The sequence below is a fragment of the Semicossyphus pulcher genome, unplaced genomic scaffold (genome assembly GCF_022749685.1).
Source record: "Semicossyphus pulcher isolate SPU_LCO1_2020_fin unplaced genomic scaffold, fSemPul1.0.p SCAF_8, whole genome shotgun sequence".
Lineage (NCBI taxonomy): Eukaryota > Metazoa > Chordata > Actinopteri > Labriformes > Labridae > Semicossyphus > Semicossyphus pulcher.
Genome location: NW_027211759.1, coordinates 17,185,697 through 17,207,008, shown reverse-complemented (window position 1 = coordinate 17,207,008; position 21,312 = coordinate 17,185,697). Strand labels below are relative to the sequence as shown.

Sequence of the window (21,312 nt, the reverse complement as noted above, 5' to 3'; positions counted from 1 at the left end):
TGCGCTGGGTCGGAGGGCAATTTTGCCTTTGATTGATTCTTTTTTGCATCAGTCAATCTTAGGGAAAGAACCAAACATGGACATTGTTCTACTGTTGTTATTGGAGCTCCAAAGAAAACCATTGAATGAACAGTAAAGTTTAGTCAGCCGCGCTCAGAGTCAAAGCCAAGAGACGTCCTGATAGAGAATCAGAAAAAGAAGCCGTCTCAGAAATATGGCCCCATTAAAACGCAATCGTGTAAGAAATGATGAACTGCTTTGTTTTATCTACTGGTTGCTTTGGAGCAAACATAAAATGAGACAAACTGTAGCGCTAAGTACAAGCCTAACTGCTGCGTAAACACTGTCTCTAGCAATCATTATTCCTGCAGCTACTTGCATGTATTTATGTTGGAAACCCATGCATGACATACATCTATTTCCAGCCAGCCTGTGACCATGAAGAGAGCTCTCTCTCAGAAGTGGAAGTCAAAGTGAGTTTACTTTTAGGTCACAGTGGGGATTCACTTTTATGGAGCAGGACTGAAGTTCATTTGTGTGGTTTCTTGCGGCCGATACATCGCATGAGGGATGGAGACTTTGAAGTGAAGTTTGCGCTGGAGTTGAGGACGGGTTTTAAGGGGAGCAATAATTTGGCTTTTCCCCTGGTGGCACAAAGCAAACAGGCGAAACACATGGACGCAGTGCTGAGACCTGCTAATGCACACACAATAGACTGAATGACAACATTTAGTGTATGTTCTGCTTAAGGGAGGGCTGCGACAACACTGTGAGTTATTAAACTGACTGCAGATTTATATAACAGGATGTGTCAATGAGAGGATTAAGAGATTGCGTTTCGACTATTCTTTTGCCTATCAAAAGTGACAACAAATGATTATGAAGTGGGTTTACGGAGCAGCAAGTGAGTCTTAAATCTCTCATTGTACTTTACAGAGATGTTTCGGAGACCATTTACTTTAACAGCGCAACAGAGTCTACTAATCTCTCTCTTTATTTTCCCTCTTGGCTATGTGCTCAAAGCCAGGAGAGAAATAGAGACATAATGTTTCAGAGAGAGACACATATTGCTAGACATCTGAATGCCTGAAATGCTTAGGGATAAGGAAATTCAAGGGAATCATGTGGGTCAAGAGAGTCCTAAATCTTCTGTAGCTTTAAATACAACGGCAGCTAGGTCAAGTGCACTGATGATAAATGCTGTTTGCATGACATAAAATATCAAACATTACGTTACTTTACTCTTAGGCTGTCCATGACGCACACAATAGTAAACGTATCTCTGTAACAACAGACAAACTTAACAGTATTTCACGTCTTACCTCTGTGGCTGAGTTTGACCCTGGGGACGCTCTGTTTGATGCTCGCTCCAAAAGGGATGACGGCCAACAACATCAATCCCACTAATGGGACCCCTGGATGGGACAGCACCTTAATCCTCTTCCCTTTGCCGTCATAATTACTGCCAGACGTGCAGCGCGGAGCCCCGACGTCATTCAGCCTCTGATTAAAGGAGTCTTCTCCCCTCATGGTGTGTGGAGTGGGTCCTGTTCTGATTTCACTCTGTCCTTCTCCGCAACCCTGGAGGGAGACCCGGGAAGAGAGTCAAGCTAGGGAGGAGCAATCATAAGTGTGCGTGTGCGTGAGTGCGTGTGAAGTCTCATCTAACTTCACGCAAGGATATGCATACAGGTTTGTGTTGGGACTATTGAGCTGTTTCACCATGGAGCCCTGCAGGCATGTCCCCTCTCTTTACCCGTCCTACATCAGCTGTTGCCTGTCGCTGCCTCTCCCTTTGTGTCGCCTTTAAATCTGTTTGCCCAAAACAAAGGTCAGGCTAACAAAACAGTCACATTCTCCTATCTTTCACCCCGCCATGCCTCTTTCAGTGTCTCTCTCTCCTCTGTCTTCTTTTGACTCGGATAACTCATTTAGTTCTTCAGCCGAATGATACTTGCCAATAGTTTTAGCATTGGAGGATGACCCTGTCAGCTCCTCCTTTATGTGATGTAAAAAAATGGGCCTTGTCTTGTTTAGGGCTTCACAGTGCATTTAAGAGGCCTGTAGCACAGACATTAATTCACACTCAATGAAAAGTGAGGCGATGAGGGCACAGTCATGGGAACACTCACTGGCTTTTCTGTTACTAATAAGCAAGGCGAACTTGAGCGATGTGCGCTAATTGAACACGGGAGTGAAATCGCTGTGGAAGAAACTTGCCGATTTTCAGCAGGGAACTTAACACATTGCAAACATGCAAATATAGTTAAAAGCAGGTGTTACTCTTTTCATTGATTTTGAATTACCTTTAAACAACATGTGATGTGCATCTGACTCGCTCAAACTTTCAATGTCATCATCCCAGGATGTTTTGAAGGACATGCTAACTGATAATATGGGTGCAAGAGGTTTGTATTTTCTTTGATGATACTTAATATTGTAACGCTGGGTATAAGTAACGCTGGGAGGGAAGAGGGAGTTATTGTGAGGAAGCTACTTTTAAGCAGGAGTACGGCGTTCTGGGGAGAAGAGGGCGCATGTTGAGCGAGCGACAGCTAAATGAGAAAAGCAGTTAGCGAACCTGTTTGTTGTTTTTCTTCGCCTCAACCTTGGGTTAGCTGTTAGCTGCGGCCAGGAAATAAATGTAGGCTCTGTTGAGCTAGCGACGCACATCGCCTCTTCCTCATTCTTCCTCCATCCGTCTAGCTACCCCGCAATGCTACAATATTAAGAGATGAGTTAGGAACTTAATAAATGGTTTGTTATAAAGTAGTGCCTTAATAACTCTGCTTTCAATGTTTTCAATGTTCGATTATATTTCAATATTTGCATTTGTACTTAAAATAAATGTCCAATGTTTTTGTCAGATTCCAAATATTTTTTAGAAAAAATAGTCCCGTTTTTTTATTGGCAGAAGCACCAAATGAGCACAATTAAATACAAGCCAACCAAAGTAGCTTACCAGTTGAGAATTAACAGCTACCTGGCGACTGACTCGACCATCGATGAAGAAATTGATGAATGCATCAAAAGAATGCCAGATTGCTACATCTCCCTCATTACTTTCCTGCCACCCCCATCCCAGATAACACACATCAACCTGTCTCGTGACAACATAAACAATGTCAGCCCAGATTAATTGATCCAATGTGCCTCACACACATTCACATATCTCAAATACTGAACGTAAGCATGCTGCTCGGAGCAATTGGACTTACAGACATGAGACACGATCACGATTTAGAACACATACATGGTACGTGCGCATACTCTGTATTGCATGATCCAATGAAAACATCATATTGGCAGACAGATACAAGCTGTCAAAGTCCAACTTATTTCCCCTGTCCTGTTTTATCATCTGTCTTTTAACAATTGAGTTCATTACTGAGAATCAGGGCGGAGAGGACCCCCTCCAAGTGCTCCAAAGCTTTAAACCAGAGAGGATTAAAGTCTGATAAACAGACCACTGTTTATTTAAGATGACAAATTGAGGCACCTTCACACCTCCGGGGTTAGAAATACAGATATAGAGCTGTGTGTGATGGATGGGCAATCAGCAAAGAGGGTGTGAAAGTGAGACGCTTCAACTCTCAGCAGTCTTTGCACACTCCGAGAGCGACAGCGATAGTGCCTTCGGTGGGGCTCATCCTCCCTACTGTATCTTCAGGGGAGCAGTGACACGATTCTACCCAAGCGAGTTGCGTTCGAGTAATGTATCTCTCTTTGCCGCTTGAGTGCCCACATCTATCAGCAGTACAGGCCTGTGCAGCACCCCAAACAAAGGAGAGAGAATAAAAAAACTCTCCATCTGTTGAGAAAAGGATGACAGCAGCAGATTGTCGCACGGGGAAAGACATAATATGTGTTGCCGGTAAGTCAATACTTCGGAAAGAGTGGTTAATAGAGATGTAAAGAGAGATAGAGCGAAAGAGAGAGAGTGGGAGGTGAAACGGAGAAGAAACAGACAGCTTGTGCCACGTGGGTTAAGCTAACACCCCTGTTTCCTGGCCGCTACAGTGCCTGTTGTCTTTGGCATGCATGGCCGGCACACGGTGCAGGGGGTGATGGGAAACAATCCTGACGGTGATGGTGACAGATTTAAAGCTAGCAGCCGATATGGTGCTGCTGGCTTCTGATCTCAGCCGACGTACAGGATCTCGTAGATGTCAACTCCTCAAATATACCGCCCTATTCCACGTTTGGACTCAACATCAAACGAATTTAGCGTAAAACAACGAACAGAATCGAGATGCTGCATAAGAAGTTTCAAGTAGCTGAACTTTTAAAGGACACAATATTCCCATTAGAAGTTGTCAGCGGACATGAGGACGGAGCAGATGGTGAGGAAGTGCTCCGGCCATGGGCACTTTCTCGCAAAGACCACCCCTAATGAGGCATTTAGCAACACCCAGGTGTCCTGCAGAGCACTCCATTATCAAAGCCTCCATCTCTAAAGGACAGAGTGCATTAGCGCCGTTATTTGTCTGTATTCCCTGACCGCAGGCACTGACCTGGCAGAACAACATAGGTAATTGTTTCTAACTCTCGAGACATTCGTTGTTTTTCTTGGCAACATCAGTCAATCTTTTTTTTTTTCACTTTGTATTTAAGCAAGCATGTAACTCCCTGTGAGTCTGTGTGAGTTCGCGTATCACAGGGAAACTACATGACGGCCACTGTTTGTATTTTAACAGCATACAAACTATAAAGCATATACAAGGAGCTTTAAATCTTTAGCTGTAATGTAAGTTATAGATGGCAATAAAGATGGAAACACAACACTGTTCAAATACAGACAAGCACCACTCTTTCTCTTTATAGTCTGGCACTGTACTATTGTGTATATTTTAGAGGAAAGGTGATATATTTCACTTTCTTTAACAAGCTAAAAGAAACAGGCCCGACAGGCTACTATTATGTTGATCTGAAGGGTCCAACATCCGTAAATCTTCTAACTTCTGTCTGAACTATTTCTCTTAAGTGAACACGACACATTTACTACAGATCTCACTGTGTTTAACTTTACTCTCAGAATTAACTGTTTGCAGTCAATATGAAACATGTGACCCCTGTGGCGGTGTAAGATTATTCTAGACTGAGATCAAAAATCTCAACCTACATATGCTTGAGCTTTCTGGCAACAGCATCACCGACTCATTTGTTTACTCAGGGTTATAAAGTAAACATCAAGGCAGCAAGCTGTGTTTCATTTTGGATTTAAACCTCAATCAGCCTTATCTCAGCGAAACACAGCATCTATCAGCACAGCATGTGTATCTCCTGGGAAATTATATCACTCAAAAGAATATATATTTCCTAATCCCAAATGTTCCTCACACACAAAATGTAATCGCCATTAGCGTCAAAATAAGCCCCAAATAAAGAATGAACACATAGTACAAAACATGTTAGGTAAGGATACCCGATACCTCTACATGGAGGGGAACATTTGATCCCTGCCATTAGGTAAGTCTGTGTTTCCTGCAGCCGTTTACCTTCTAATAAATCCTATAAATCAGAAATCCACAGGCAGTCTGTTACACACAACACACACAACCTAACAACAGTGCGGTCCTGAGAGTTAACTCCACTGCCCTAGTTTTAGGGAGCAGATGAGGTTTTCTCAAAGCCAATCGTTAAGGCCCTGTTTTGCATCACATAAACATAATCCAATCCAAACACCACATCAAAAATGGCAGACACCTCAGGACAATCACATTTTTCTTTGCGGGAAATTTAATGACTGGGAATGCCAGGATAAGAGGACATTCCTGTGGAATTCCAAGTGAAGAGAAGGTCTTTGGGGAAAACCCAAAGGAGATGGATAAAATTCCAACCCTGAGGTCTTGTCCGTCCACATTTTGTCCCTCCCTACGCTGTTATCTGAAAACACTGGTAAGAGAATACTCAGGGAACCTGCTGGTATGGTAACCAGATACACCAAAGACTGATAATAGACAAATAAACTATTCTGTCTCCCTCTATCCCACTTTGTCGGCCCATCCAGTCGTGGCAGATGGCTGTTCACCAATGAGTCTGGCTGTGCGCGAGTTTTCTGCCTGTTAAAGGACGTTTTTCCTTGATGCCGTTGACAAGTGCTTGTCCATAAATATTGACCATATTAACGCTGCCATTTTCCTCTGACGCCACGCTCAGGGTGGGAAACTCAAATGCCGAAATGCTCTAGGTTGTAAATTAATTCAATCATCTTACAAACTGTTGTAATTTTACCGCTTCTTTATTGCTCAGTAACAGAAAAGACAATAGACAGTATAGCTAACAAGCTAACAATATTCAGAACTGATAGCTAGCTAACATTATCGTTAGCTATGAACTTACACTTTTTGTTTTTCGTATTGTATAACACTACTAGCTGTCTTGTTAGCTAAGAGGTGGTTAAATGCTAACGTTAGCTGTTGTGTAACGGTAGCAAATGTGTATCAAATATGTTGAAATATACGGCCCAATCACCCTCTAGAGTTCACTATCTATTGTTTTTTCAGTTATTGATCAACCGAGAAGCTGTGAAATGCTAACAATTTGTCAAATTCCCTTACGTCAATATGATTTGCAAATGGGAACAAAACAGTCAAACATTATAATATAATTTGAGTCGGAGGAAAATGGCCGCCATGTGAATATGAATATATAATAACTCAGGGGCTGCATTCTTCGAAGGATGCAGGCTATGAAGGATGAGTCATTCGTAGCCCATGTAGACAGCTAAGGACAGCTGAAATGAGACGATCTGGTCTACAGAGGATTTCCTGTTTGCTTCACCAGCTGTTCCTGCAGTTAACCTTGCGTCACCAAGCGCACCTCCTGTCGCCTAGCAACAGGAAGCTAGCGGGCTAACTAGCATAACTAACATCACATAACTTAACCTGTTATTATTGTGTGGTTTGAAGCCCACAGCTTCACTGCTGCTCCGTCTGCTACCAAGAGTGAATGGGAAGGTGGAAGAGGGGTTACGAGAAGTGATACTGGATCTGCTGTTTGACTCTTTTCAATAGAAAACATGGAAACAGGAAAACAACAAGTGAAAACAAAGCGGAGTGACTGTTCACGACCCAGAAGCAACCCTGTAACTGAGACAACACCATATAGATATACATGCTGATAGGGACAGCAAAACAAGTAACTCTACACATGCAGAACAGGGCATGGCCTCTGTAGTGTGTGCATGTATGAACATATGTGCACATGTAAGCTGATACCATGCTAAGGTAAGCAGATGGGACCAGGAGGATATGAAAACAGTGACTGACAGTCGTAAGTGCTCTCACTTGTCTCCTGACAGCCTGAGGATACAGGGGTACACCCATCTATGCAATGCAACAACTCCTCTGAAGAGCATTAAAGTCTTCTACAAATGTGGGTAGTATCCTCTATTGTTCTCTCAGTCCTGGAAAGGATTTAGTAATGTGGTTACCTCCACAGCAGCTCCAGTACAGTTCAGTAAAGACAGAGGAAACACAGAGAGCTGCAGGGCAGGCTGACCCAGCCGGGCTGTCTGTCTGCAAGTCATTGGCACCTAGCTGTTGTAGACTCTCTAAACACACTAACATCAGCACTGCAGTAAAGGTGGTTGAGCTGCTTTGTCTGCTCTGAGGGATTCTGGAAACATGACCTTATAAGGCTAGGCTAGTGTGCCGTACGGCTACAAGTGTGTTTTAATAACACTTTCTACCCAAATCCTGTTGAGTTTTGAGAAAGCGCTCCATCAGTTTTTAGTTTTCATCACCGTCCAGGAAAGAGCCGCGGCGTGAACTGCATGACGCTGCCTCAGAGCGCAGAGACGGTGAAGTAAGCCATTCAAAACACAGCTGAATATTGATGCTGTGTCCTTCCACACATGCCATACAGAACAAGAGAGAATGAGAGCACCCAGGAGGCTCGGGGTTTAAGCACAGCATGGAGTTGAATTTATTGATATAGTGATCAAAGGAACCCACATTACCCACCTAAACCCTTCAACGAGTCTCACATTTTAGAGTGCATCTGTTCCGCTTTCACAGAAATGAGATAAAGACACAGTTTCATCTTCAAAGACTGTTGTCACTTTTCAAAAGTCCTTAAATCTCACAAGTGCAGCTCTCAAGGCTTTGATTTCAGCTGCAGCATCTGCAGTAAACCTGTAACTGCTTGTGTAAATATGCAGCAGTCTGTGTTGAGCACACTGTGCAGACAACACTTCAGGGACACAATGATTGTACAGATAGGACACAATCAGATGTTTCTTTCCGTGGGCCAAAAACACAAACTTTTCTTTTTTGCCTCAGTCAGGCTGATCAAAAGCCCAGAAACACTGCCAGAGAAATCAATACCACACAATCCAATCTTAACCTCCCTCACAACAACCCATCAACCCAAGCCTGCTTGTAGGGAGTCTGATAAAACTTTCAAAGTGCAGTAAATGGAGAGTGGCTCCTTTGGACTGCTGGATATACAGGCAGGGGATGATAACTTCACCTCTAAACCCACTGAGCTGTGTCTTTTTCTTATAAAGCAAAGAAATACACACATTGTAAAAAATACACTCACTGCAACATGTTTGATGCACTGTAGAAAGGCAATGTGGATGTTTTAATCTGGAAAAGGACTTGCTTTAAGTGACATTCAATTGGAGAGTATTTGGAGCCCACATGTCAGACATGTTCTACCACTCAGCCAACCTCTAATACATATGTCTGCCTCTCCACCTCCAAATATCTCTCAGTGGTGTAATTATTATTGCAAGGCATCAAATCCAGCAGCATGGAATGAAGTGTTTGAATAGATTTGTATTACATTAATGCACTTATATTCATTAAAACACCATCAGCCCATTGCTGTTTGCACATAATAAACACATTACTGCTGTGTAATGACAAGCATTGCAATACAAAGACTGTTTATTGTTACAATTCCAGTCATTCTAAAGGATTACATGCTCCTGATAAGTTGAGAAAATTCTTCTTAGGATCATAAAATCTTTTCAGAATGCACTGTATTGTGTGAAAAATTAGTTAGCATGCTTTAAGCACATTTTTCTGTGTAGTTTCTGAAGGGCTGGATTTAGAACAGTTTGTTTCTGCAGAACATAGAGTTGGTTTAAATGTCCAAATATGATACTGAAAGATGAAATCTACAAACTTTATTGTATCAAACATCATCTATACATTACATTAAATGAAAACTTCTATATGTTAAACGTCTTTCCACAATCAAATATACCCTCTTTAATACCCTTTATTAGCTGGAGAACATCATATAACCTGTTCATTTCTATAGCCTAACGCAACAGATGGGAGAGGCAGTAACAAACAGTAAACGGTAACCTGAAACAAAGTTGTAAGTTTTAAATAAACTGGAAACTCTGATCTCGATATTAAAGTGTTTCATCTTACCTGTTCACCCAGCTCTGTCTCCTGTCTCACATGCAACACATGCCCGCGTGCGGCCAGCAGCGTCACTCTTCTTAATTGGCTGACGAACACAGAAAAGTCACCAAAAGTATGACACTCGCTCAACCGCGTCCCGACCAACAGAAAAGTGGATGAATAAACAGAATACTTCCCCAAAATAATACTTCCACTCTCCCTAATTGTAGTTAAACGCACACTGGCGCTCTTGAACTCTCGGTGCACTCTGTGCGTGTGTGTGGGTGTGGGTTGGATGGCTGGTTCCTCTGTGGCAGTTCGCTCCGGGAAGACAGACAGTAAACTCCCAATTACGCTGCTGCTGGAGGGGAGGGGCCCTCAGCATCTGCACCGCTGCCAGACTGGAATGAGATCTTCCAGTGGTCACTGTGGGCTACTTCCTTTACTTATATGCATCATTGTTCTTTTATTTTTTTAACAGAATGCTTCTTTTTCTTTTTTTAAACAATGCAGTGTATAGTTGTTAGAGTATGTGGAGTATAGACACATAAAAAAATATAAAAAATTACTTGAATCATATTTTTTTCATTTAAATAATGAGGTTTCAATGACGTAAGGCACGGTTACCTATGACCTTTGCTGCTTGTTATTAAAGTTGATTGTTGGTTTCGTATCACTGCACATGATAGCATTTATGTCCTAGAGTTACACGTGTCGAATCGATTCATTAAAAACAAAAAGTTTGTGCTAATCACGTGGTTTTGTGCACGTTTATTTTGTTATCGATAGCTAAGGAGGGAGAGTGGATGACGTCATTGTGACTACTCAAATTGCTAATAGCTAACGTCGTGGAGAACTTGGGGATGCTAAACATGGAGGATAAGGAGGACGGTAAAGAGGACAACTGTTCTGTTGGAACAAGCTGCATTAAAACTGTAAGTTAGCATCATGAGCTGAAAGTAAGCTACTGTGCTGTGTGGCTCGAGCTAACGTTAGCTACAGCTGAGAGGTAGCTGCTTTATTCAACTCTAGCCAGTGTCGTTTTTCTTCACAACAGAAGTATTTTGTATTTATCTGCAGATGCTTTTTGTGGTGACTTTGACTTGAATCGCAATTGTTTGTGGTTGTTTTTGTTTACTTTTTGTCTGCATTTGTTTTGCTCAATAGTTAAATCCTGCTTTTATGGTGAATTTATTATCTCTAATATTATTTGTTTTGCTTGTTTTGACATCTGTTTTGGACAAATCATTAGCACTAGCTACAAACAATTCAGCCCCCCCAATCGCAATTCCTTTGCCTTGCTACTACATGCTGGTGGGGAGTTTTTTCACAACCTGGCAAAAGAAAACTTCATGCATAAGAATATAATAAAATAGGAGGAGAGATAAAGACCCTTGCATGACATATTTTCCGTAAACTGAAGTGACTGACGTGGATTTGAGCATGAAATGTCTCATACGTCTTGCACAATCCTATAATTGTTATGTTTAGGATATTTGAGCATGTCCAGTCAAGGCCTGTGCCGATTATCTTTATGAACCTGGTGTTTGCTCCTCAGGCGCTGGTGAGAGGAATGAACCAGCGGCTGCCTTTGAGGTCAGGCAGCAGTTCCTGCTGGGTGGGATAACTTGGCTGCGTCTCTGCTAGAAGAGGAGCGTGCGGACCCAATCCCCTGCTGGATTTTGAAGTAAACATGGATTTCTTTGGCACCCTCCTACATGCACACACAGACATGAACCAGTCCAAATCCACACCGACTTGTTTTCTTTGTGGCAGGGTCAGAGCCAAGTACATACAGAGGTCAGATTCATTCGAGGTGAGAGCTGTAATGTTGGACCTAGAAAAGAGAGTTGCAGCGTGTCCCACTCAAAGAGTGAGTTGGGATATGTTTGTCATTGCCCTTTGGCGGGCCGTGGGTGTGTGTCTTTAGAGAGGTGTAACTGGTCCAAGTTAGCGAAGAGAATCAGGTTATAGGTTAACAGGTTAAAAAAGTGTCCTCCCTTGCTGTCAGGGTGTGCACATCCTGAGAACAACTGACAAAATATGACAATTTTCACTCTGGGACAGAGGCCAAATTCACAAGCCTCAGACTGGTGATAACCACTAAAGTCTGAGTATATTTTATGTTGCTTAAATATTTACTATATGGGAGGGCATCTAATTACATAGTAGTTTGGAGATAACAGGGCATGAGGAAGAAAGATGAGTATCAAAGGTCCGCTGTTAGATCTAAAGTGTTGATGTTGCAGTTCATAATCAGTAACTTGACCTCTGAGCCACTGCAGCACCCGAAAATATTTTTAGGTAGCTCCTTTGTAAGGCTTTGGGTCTTAAAATACCTTGTCTGGTAACATCACATTGTCTTTTTTGTTGCAAATTAATTGAGAACTGTTTTAGTTTAGAGGTCGAAACGATTTTGGCAAAGTTCCCAGAACATCTGCCAAGTTCTTTAAAAATCAGGAGCAAAGTCCAACAACAGCCCAGCAAGGGGTCCATTCGTTCAATTAGGGGCTGGAGCAGTTAATTTGACATCTGAGGGAAGGAAAAAAAATGTTAATCATCTATTGTTCAGCCTCCTTCAAGGGACAGTTGTCTCATGAAAATGTTTTCTGAGGCCTGTCACGCAAAGTGAAAGAGTCACACAGCAAACAATGGTTACATTTCTGATTAAGGATGGTTTTAATTTTGGTGTTTGGGATTATAAAAGTAAGACTTTACACTCACACAGTCACGCCACATGCATATGCTAATTCTGCTTCTCCCCATTTGTTTTTCTATCCCTGTCCCTTGATATATGGAGTGTGAGTGAATGGAGAGGATTTGGCACTGCAAGACATGATAAAGAAAACCAAAGAATAGCCTTTTAATCCCCACTCACTTCTACAGCGCTCTTATCCAGGTGATCCTCCATTAAGGAGGATCAACCGCTCACTGTGGACGAGGTGGAAAGCTGCAGAAATGGGAGATCTGCATTAAGTGGTTTTGTGAAGAATATATCATCCTGGATAGTTGGCGATTTTTCTCCCTTCAAAATTGTGACAGTAAACAGCAGACGATGGTGGACATTGGAGGAGGAAGAGTATGTTATCTGAAGCTGTAGAGGAGCAGAAGTAGTCTGTAAGCCAAAGGGATTAACTGTGTAAAAAATTGGAAACACTTTCACCAGTGCACGATGTGTTTGGTTTATGTAAGTGTCCAATAATTCACTTCAGTGTTTGGTCCGTATCTCCCTGTCGTGTTCTTCATGTTGTGCTCAAGCGCTTGACAGTTGGTAAACCAGTGAAGGTTGACTTAGAGTGAAATGAGGTGCAGAAATTTCTTATAAACTTGGGCATTAATGTTCCATTTCATCCGTCCGTTTGTCCTCTCCTGTTGTTCAAAGACAAACAGCTTTTCTTACATGCTTGTGTGAGAAGGCCTTTTGCACGATCGCACAAACAGTCCATTAGGGGACAGAAAGCAGCGCAATCTGTGAGTAATTTCTTACAGTAATCGGGAAGATCTCCAGCGAGAGGGCAGGCAGCCAGGCCTGGTCACCCAGGGAGTCTACTTGGGACACACACACACACACGCACACACACACACACACACACACACACACACACACACACACACACACACACACACACACACATTAATGGAGGCCTCTTAACTTTAGTGGCAATAGACTTGAACTGATTAACTAATCTCGATTACATGAGCTGCCACCAGGCTCGTAGTGCTCTAAAACAAGCGGAGCAGAGCTAATTATCAGTGATTGTTACTTATCGATGATTAGGCATAAAGATCATTAATTAGATCTCAACTAGACATGTCAGCAAAGATAGAAGGACTGTGAGGGTCCTGAGAAAAGTGCAACAGACCTCAAAAAGCATGAATTCTGATCTATAAAAACTTATACAGACGATGTGATGATGTGATGCACCTGATTTACTATGCTATTTCGCTACTTGCTTATAAGTGGTAAACTCATTTTATTTTAAACATACATGTTAATCTGGACTCTGCCTTATTGTTTAAGGATCCCTTCAGTATGCACATACATACACAATAATGCACAGTCTTTCTTAAGCTTCTCCATCCCTTATTCTGGAGCAGGTAACCATGAAAGTCTTTAGTGTAGCGTGAAATTATGAATGGCAGACAACACACTAAAACTTTATGACGAACAACTTTCAACTTATTCCAGGAAACGTCTCTTTTGGGATATCGTACTGTTTATTATATAAAGCCACTCTTCTATGTCAAACTGTAAAGGCCTCTCTGTACTATCTTCTGAATCCTATCTAAATAAATGTTTTGCCATTACATACAATGTAGCAGCGAACTTCAGAGTACATATGGTCAAGTAATGTAATTATTTTAAGAATGCTTTGTTGCTTAGAGTTTATTCTTCTCTATTATAATGAGATGAGGGGCTGCACAGTGGTGCAGTGGTTAGCACTGTTGCCTCACAGCTAGACTGGTTCGAATCCCGGTTCAGATATATGGGGCCTTTCTGCGTGGTGGTCTTCCCGTGGGTTCCCACCGCGTACTCCAGCTTCCTCCCACAGTCCAAAGACATGCTCGGTAGGTTTCGTGGTGAATCTAAATTGCCTGTAGGTGTGAATGTGAGCGTTAAAAGTCACCTTTCACACACTCACGGCTCATTTCCCGACATTTTCCGGGTGGGCTGCATGTGTGAACGCAAACAGACAAATTTTTGACCCCGACTTTATCCCGACTTTTTCATGCCAGCGGCCTAGTAAAATGTCAAGAAGGAGTTTGGGTCAGCCGATGTGTGAACGCAGCAGGAAATACTCAGGAAAGTTCACAGTGAGTGAGTGACAGGGGAAACATTTAAAGAAAGTTATACTGTAATACAATTACAGCTGTGCTTCATTCTTCTCCGCCATATGTTAGCGTTTGTTCACAAAACTACTTCAATCTGCTCACCCTGCATCCCTTCAGGTATACTTCTTATACAACTTCACCTGTTGTAACTGCACACAGCGGCTCTTTCTGTTTCTCTCTGCCTATACTGTACTTGTCTGTATGTGTCAGCCCTGTGATTGACAGGCCATCAGTCCAGGGTGTACCCTGCCTCACGCCCAATGACAGCTGGGATCGACTCCAGCCTCCAGCGCCCCTGAACAGGATGAGCGGTACAGATAATGGGTGGATGGATAATGAGATGACATCACTACATTCAGAGGACCGTCTTATTTCGGTGTGACTGAAACGTTATCTTTAAACAAATGGTAGACTTCGTACCACCTGAACTTTATACAGCATACATTATATACAGCAATGTTTATGCAAGGAATACATTTTGGTACTATTTCCATCACTGCTAAGAAGGCCATTGTGCTGCATTACCCATTAACACATCACCTCATCATCGCTTGTTTTCTCTCTGTAACTTCCCATGAACACTTCCTTTCATCTCAATAGTTTTGTAACTTTCAAACAAACATTAGTTCATCTCGGGCATAAAATATTTTCTTTGTCACCACCCCGTTAAGTCTTCTCTCTCCCTTTCTCTCTCCACTGCTCACAAAATGACCCAAACAAAACACAGGCAGACTGCTTCTCCCTGACTAAATGGGAGGCGAACAGCTTCAAACATCGCACTCGAGCAGTCTAAACAATAAACCCACAGCCCAATCAAGTGCATTTCACAAACACACACACTTCAACACAAACACTTCGAAACTCACCAAGCCATACTGCCAAAGGTAAACACTAAACATGTCGGCCCATTAAGCTTCGACTGCAGCGAAAGGATACGAGCAGAAGAGGTAGAAAGCGAGCGCTCGCTTCTTCTCTCCGTCTCCATTTTGTTTATTTATGTTTGGCGTTTGTTACTCGTTGTCGAGTGTCTGAGCGTGGGATTATTTATTTATTTTTGTGGCTTTCAGTGCAGCGAGCTCTACAGTGGGAGTGAAGTGACCTGAGAGTGGGAACAGGTGGGATGAACGGCAGCTAAGAGAAGAGAAGGACAGAAAGTGTGACACATGAAGAGGTATTTTATTGCTGTAAAAGAAAAAGAACGTACACTAAAGATGCAATTATTTTGAAGCGATTACTTCCTGTTGAATGCAGATACTGTAGAGGTAATGGAACAGACACAAGCCCATGAAACTATTTTCTCTATTCCTCCTGTTACATCTCCTCTTTCTTATTACTTCCATCCCAGGCCCGTGCTGGATACCAGCCGCCGATCAGAGTATCCCACTGTGAACACTTAAAGACGTTAGGATCGCTGAAATTCTTCTGTGCAGGAAATAACCGAGAGGGAAACCGCAACCGTCTGACTCAGGTAGGCCCAAGCCTTTCAGAGTGAAGTGCTGCCAATATCAGCATTGCTTTTCTCTGAATCATTTATCTTTTCAGGGCAGCAGAGAGGAGGAAAGTAATGATCATGAAGCAGGGAGGGTCTGCACTAGGAAATGGATGGCTGTTATCTTGCCATGTCTTTTAAAAATGAATGTTTTTCTAAGTGGAAATCATGAGCAGAAATGGGTGTAACAGAAATTCAAACTCACGCATCACAGATGTTAAGTTGCGCTTAGTATTTGACAGAATAGAAAGAGGATCATGCTGCCTCTTCTATACCTCCAACCTGTACTAAAGGTACTTCAAATCCAGACAAACTCTGTGATACTGTCCATGTCTTTTGGCGTGTTACCCAGTCTAAATAGTTGAGTGAGCGTCTGTCTGAAATCTTGATCGGCCTCAACATTCCTCTCTAGTGAAATAAACATCTGTGGATCTCATCGGCACTTCTAAGGAAGAGAAGACAGAAGGAGCGACTGATAGAAGGATAGAGTGTAAATGAGACCTGCAGGGGAGGAGGCCGACGTGCAGCCTCGGATGATCTGCGAGTCTCCGAACAAAAACACATTTAACAACATCCTCCCCTGTGTAGTTTGTGCGTGTCTGTGTGATACGGCGCAGCTGGGAGACCTCTCCTCCCTTGATCAGCTGTTCTGGCTGTGTAAAATAAATCCTAAATGTGGAGTAGCGGTGCAAACACATGAGGTGTTCAGCTGCTCTTCCCATTACGTTAAACTGTTAAGTGTTAAACAAAGATGATGGCTAGTAAATTCAAACTGGATCCACGTGTCAGGAGTTGCTGTGAGGTACGAGTGAAAAGACAAACAAGCGTGTGTTTTTTGTGATTTATCCAAAGCAGAACCAGATATGAAGAGACAACGCCGTGATGACGCCATGATGTTACGGTGTTTTAACTTGTGTTGTTATCAGATTCAGAGAGGGTCAGATGTTGGCAGCAGGGAGAGGAAGTGAAGGCAGGAGGCATGTGCACTCAGCTTCCTGTCAGAGGGCTTAATTGTTGTGTGCCAGAGGGAATGATGGAGTTTTTTCCTGTGTCTCTCTTGAGCTGGAGATATACTTGCTTTTAACTGCACGTGCGCATGATGGCTGCCACGCGTTCCCCGTGTCTGAGCGTCGGCTGTGCACATCCTCAAACATTAAAGCTACGCGTGTGCGAGATGCACATGATAGGGGTAGTGCAGAGGCAGAGGGGATGGGTCAACACAGCAGCAGGGACAACAATGGCAGAAAGTTCTGAAGACAAGCTGATAAACCAAGTCCGCAATATCCACATCTGTATGTGTGTCATTGTCACTGCGACAAACATGCCTGTCAAAAACCTGCATGACTAAATGGAAACAAGCCTGGGACTGTTACATCCGTGCATGGAGGAAAATGTTAGAGAAATGGAGCGGGGACGGTGCTGACAGTCTGTTCTGTCCACCGAACACACAAGAGCTGTCGCTTTTTCTGCCGTGATCTCAGAACTAACATAATAGAAAACTTCCTTGAATGTCGTCTGTTGTTTACATCCCTCTATAGTCCCTCTATAGTGCATGAGCCAGACCCCCAGAATTTGGCCGTCATGCAAATTTGGAGGGGCCATGTCTCATAGTGATTTTTATAAAGGTGTGTGTCCCTAGTGTTGGAAAATGTATGATAGCATTGCAGCAGTGGTAGCTGTCTATGTGCTATCACTCCTTTTTTCATCCCTCTATCATGACATTTTTCATGTAGTTGAGCCAGTATAAAAAATGGTAACCTACACAGAATATCATGAAGTCATATATCATTGTAAAGCTTAGATTGTAATCTATCTACCAGTTGCACTTTCGTGACGCTGAGGACAACAGAATTTGACCTTTGACCTCTAATGCTGTAATAGGGCAAATTCTGCATGCCTCTGCAAATTCCCTCATAACTACCTTCATATTGATCTGATGTGCGTCTGGATAGCTCCATCATAAAGAGCACAAAAAGACTAAAACGGACAGACGGACGGTCGGTCAGCATCATGAAAATGTGAATAGTAGATAGATTACATATTAGCTTTACAATGATATATGACTCAATGATATTCTGTGTATGTTGTGTATGTATGTGATCAATTACGTTCATGACGCAGCCGGTTGTGTTTACGCAAGGTTAAAAAGCAAGTACATCTCCGGCCTCATTCACCTTCTCCCTCTCCATCTCCAGGCGCTTCTTTTTTTTCCTGCTACATTGTTGACATATGATTCATATCTACACTTTGAGGCCATCAAACAGGCGGAGGTAGGATAGATCAGGAGCGAGAGAGAGGGCTGCAGAGAGAGATAGAGCAATGCCTGTGGCCCAATAGGCTATATTTACAGCAGCGCTCTCACAGCTTATCAAACATCACAGTTCACTCAGTCAGGGGTGGTGAGGAGGACGAGAAGGGGGGGTGGTGGGGGCTGGTCCCCTCAGGTGGTCCCACAAACATTGAGACAGGTCCTCTTCAAAGATGGAGTCAGGATTTGACATGCCAGAGTAAACAGTGTGAGGTCTGATTCCAGTGAGCGAACGCTTGCGTGTGGTAACGCCGGAGAAAAACATCATGTTGGAACACAAGAAAAACATATTTCCTTATTATCTGATCTTAAGGAAAGTTTTTTTATCGCGTGTTTCTTTGAGAGGGACTTGTGTTTAGTCAATCAATACCTGTTGCAATACAGTTTAAGCGTGGCTCTAACATTTAATGTTTTTCAGTGTATGTGGGTGGGATGCAGCGCTGCGGTGGGAGTATGCGTTTCAGCGTGTCAGCTCTCCGCATTCCCTAAATGAATCATTTTAAATCACTGCTGCATCCTGTGCCGGCTACAGCTTGTAATTGTGGTCACTCAAGCATAGAGAGAGAGAGAGAGAGACGGAGAGAGAGAGAGGGGCAGACAGAGGAGAAAAATAGAGTGAGAGATGGATTCTATGATAACCTCGCTACCCTTACTGAAGTACAGTAAAGTTTGTGGTCCGGAGGCTGCATGCCGATGGATTTTCTGTACGACTTTTTTTTCTCTGCTGTCGCTGTTGTTGAATCCTGTCAGCAAATACCAGGAACTATGATATACTTTACATTATTGAGAAAACGGTTCCTCTCCTCCAGCCTGCCAGTCCTTCATTGGAAGTCAGAGGAGACATGCCAACATACCGGAGCCAGACTTGGCCTTTATGATCAAATTACTGATACAGCATCGACTCTGCTGTTATTTCTAATCTTCTTAACCGCTCCACTGACTCCCTCATTCAGCCCGTTATTATTAGGCGTTCATTCCTGCAACTCCTCATTATAACAATGGGATGCATTTACCACACTTTCATTTGGTCTCAGAGGATCGTATCGAGGATAATGTGCGTGCCACTGAAGCATGACTTCCACATCCCAAAAGTCTACCTCAAGACTGTTTCTAATCTGCGGCTTTATTCTATTCTTGATGTCTGGTGCTGGCTTGCCCGCTGAAGGCCATAAATCACTCTATTACTGTATTTCACACAACTGAGAACAATTAAGAGCAGTTAAGCACCCAATTACCAACACGTTCATAATATAGAGGAACCTCAGCTTCATTACGGAGAAGTTCAATGCGAGTACGGTCACCATCCAGGCCGAGGTGACTCAGTAAGTCACTTGCTTCCACTATAAACCTAAGATTTAACTGACCAATTTAGACTAATTGGAAACAATTCGCAGCAGTTAGGAGTTTCAATAAAAGCAAGGCCACTTATAGAGAGCTTCGGCAGAGGCTCACAATTGGGGCGAATAGTAAAGTGCTGGGTGAAAGGGTGCAAACCCCGGGGTCCAGGCAGGGTGGGAGACATGAGGAGTTACAGGTATGTGTTGTGTGAGGAGATTTGTAATAAGGCCCTCAGAGAGAGTCTTGTGTGGCACCTGACGGGCCGAATGGGCCAGACCGAGCCATAAAAACACCTTCAACCCCATTAGGCCATAATGAGCGCTGTGTCAGGCCGGTGGGTTCTGCATTCTGGCTGCTACCACACAGCTACAGCCTTCAGTGCAGAGGAAATGAGGAGTGATCGGTACAATGACTCACTGTGAAGTGAAAGTGGCACTGGGACAAGCCAGGGATAGATTCAGCGGCAGGGTTTCCAACCACCGTGGTGCTTATTAACCTGCAGGATGTTGGTGCCGAAACAGGAAGCAACTTGTAGCCTTTGTGCGTGTGTGTCTGCGTGTGTGGGAGCGATAAATGTAGCAGAGCGATGTTTTAAATATGGAAAATTACACTCTGGCACCATTCTCCGCATTGCTCCTTGTTAGCTCCCTTTTCAACACTGTCACAGGCTGGTAACACCTAATTGTGTCATGCAACTATAATCTTAAACGGCTGATTGCATGAATACAGATGGATTATTGTGTGGAAGCATATAGAAAAAACCTCAGCAGCTGAAGCATGTGACGTGGAGTCAAACTACATTATAGCCAGTTCAATGTATATTTACATTGCGAGCAAATCCTGGGAAGTTAATTGTTTTGTAATCATATTATTCTCATACTAAAGTATTGGTTTCTTTGCATCACGTAAAATCTAGATGGGAGTCTGGGGCTCTAAGCTGCTTGACTTTGACACCCATAACAAGAGAAATGGACAATAAATAGAGAAGAAGGAAGCAAGAGGAGCAGAGAAAAAGGAGTAAAGTAGTGATAAAGTTTGGAAAATGAAACCCTTTATCTGCTTTTCATTTGCAGTAAGGGTCATTACCAGAGTTTGCGCTAGCCTGCAATAAAAAATTTAACCTTTCAATCACGGGGTCATTCCTTAGAATCAGTAGAAGGAGCCGGTTATAAATCTAAAGGGTTTTATTTTTGTACACATGGGAAAGCTCATTAGATTGGAGCAGTGCAACTGAAACCAATACCATATGGCTGTTAACAGCAGAAACTCAATTAGCAAGCTTACGGGGTCATACAAGGGCGTTGGGTTTCAAGGGAGAGATGGACGGAAAGAGAAGAGGAAGTTTTATATAATGGTGGACCAAAACAAACCGAGAGGTAGTCTCTATGTGTGTTTATTTAGAAAAATAAAGATATGTCTGTCTATTAGGAAGAGGACACAAAATACCAATGAGAAAAATATAAATCAAATATGTAAAGTATCGCCATATTTAGTTTAAGAAAGTTTGAGATTTAAGTTAAGAGATTTATTCAGTTTCCTAATAAGTTAAAAGCCTTTATGAAGCTACAGCAAGACGGTGATTAGATTAGCTTAGCTTAGCATAAAGGCCAGAAACTGGAAAACAAACAAGCATACCAGCATTTGCCTTCACTAATTAGACGCATAATTGAGCTGGCAGTGCTGATAGTAGGGTTTTTAACCTGCCAGGCGAGCTTTTTCACCCTGCTTCCTTCCTCTATGCTAAGCTATGCTAATTATCCGCTGGCTGTTGCAACATAATTAGCGAGGCAACAGTTTTTTTCAAACTCTCAGCAAAAGGCTTATCGTCATTTTGAAAGTGTTCATCATATTGCCTGAAGATTTTTCAACAGTTTGACAATCTGCAATCTGAAGTTGCATCCTTTCATCTTGCATAGGAAACTAATTAACAGAAGAGACCATAACTTGTGCAAACCCTTTGCCCTCTTGAGGAAAATATA

The 21,312-nt window shown here is 42.7% G+C and overlaps 1 protein-coding gene across 1 annotated transcript in view; it reads right to left on the bottom strand.

The window, feature by feature from the left end:
* Positions 1-9,466, bottom strand: part of sema3d (sema domain, immunoglobulin domain (Ig), short basic domain, secreted, (semaphorin) 3D) — a 30,799-nt gene extending 21,333 nt beyond the window's left edge. Inside the window, exons 1-2 of the mRNA XM_069685624.1 lie at positions 9,393-9,466; positions 1,323-1,581 (exon numbers count right to left, since the gene is read on the bottom strand). Coding sequence (XP_069541725.1) covers positions 1,323-1,530 — 208 coding nt within the window. The 5' untranslated portion in view covers positions 1,531-1,581; positions 9,393-9,466. The remainder of the gene's footprint in view (positions 1-1,322; positions 1,582-9,392) is intronic.
* Between the last annotated feature and the right edge of the window lie 11,846 nt (positions 9,467-21,312).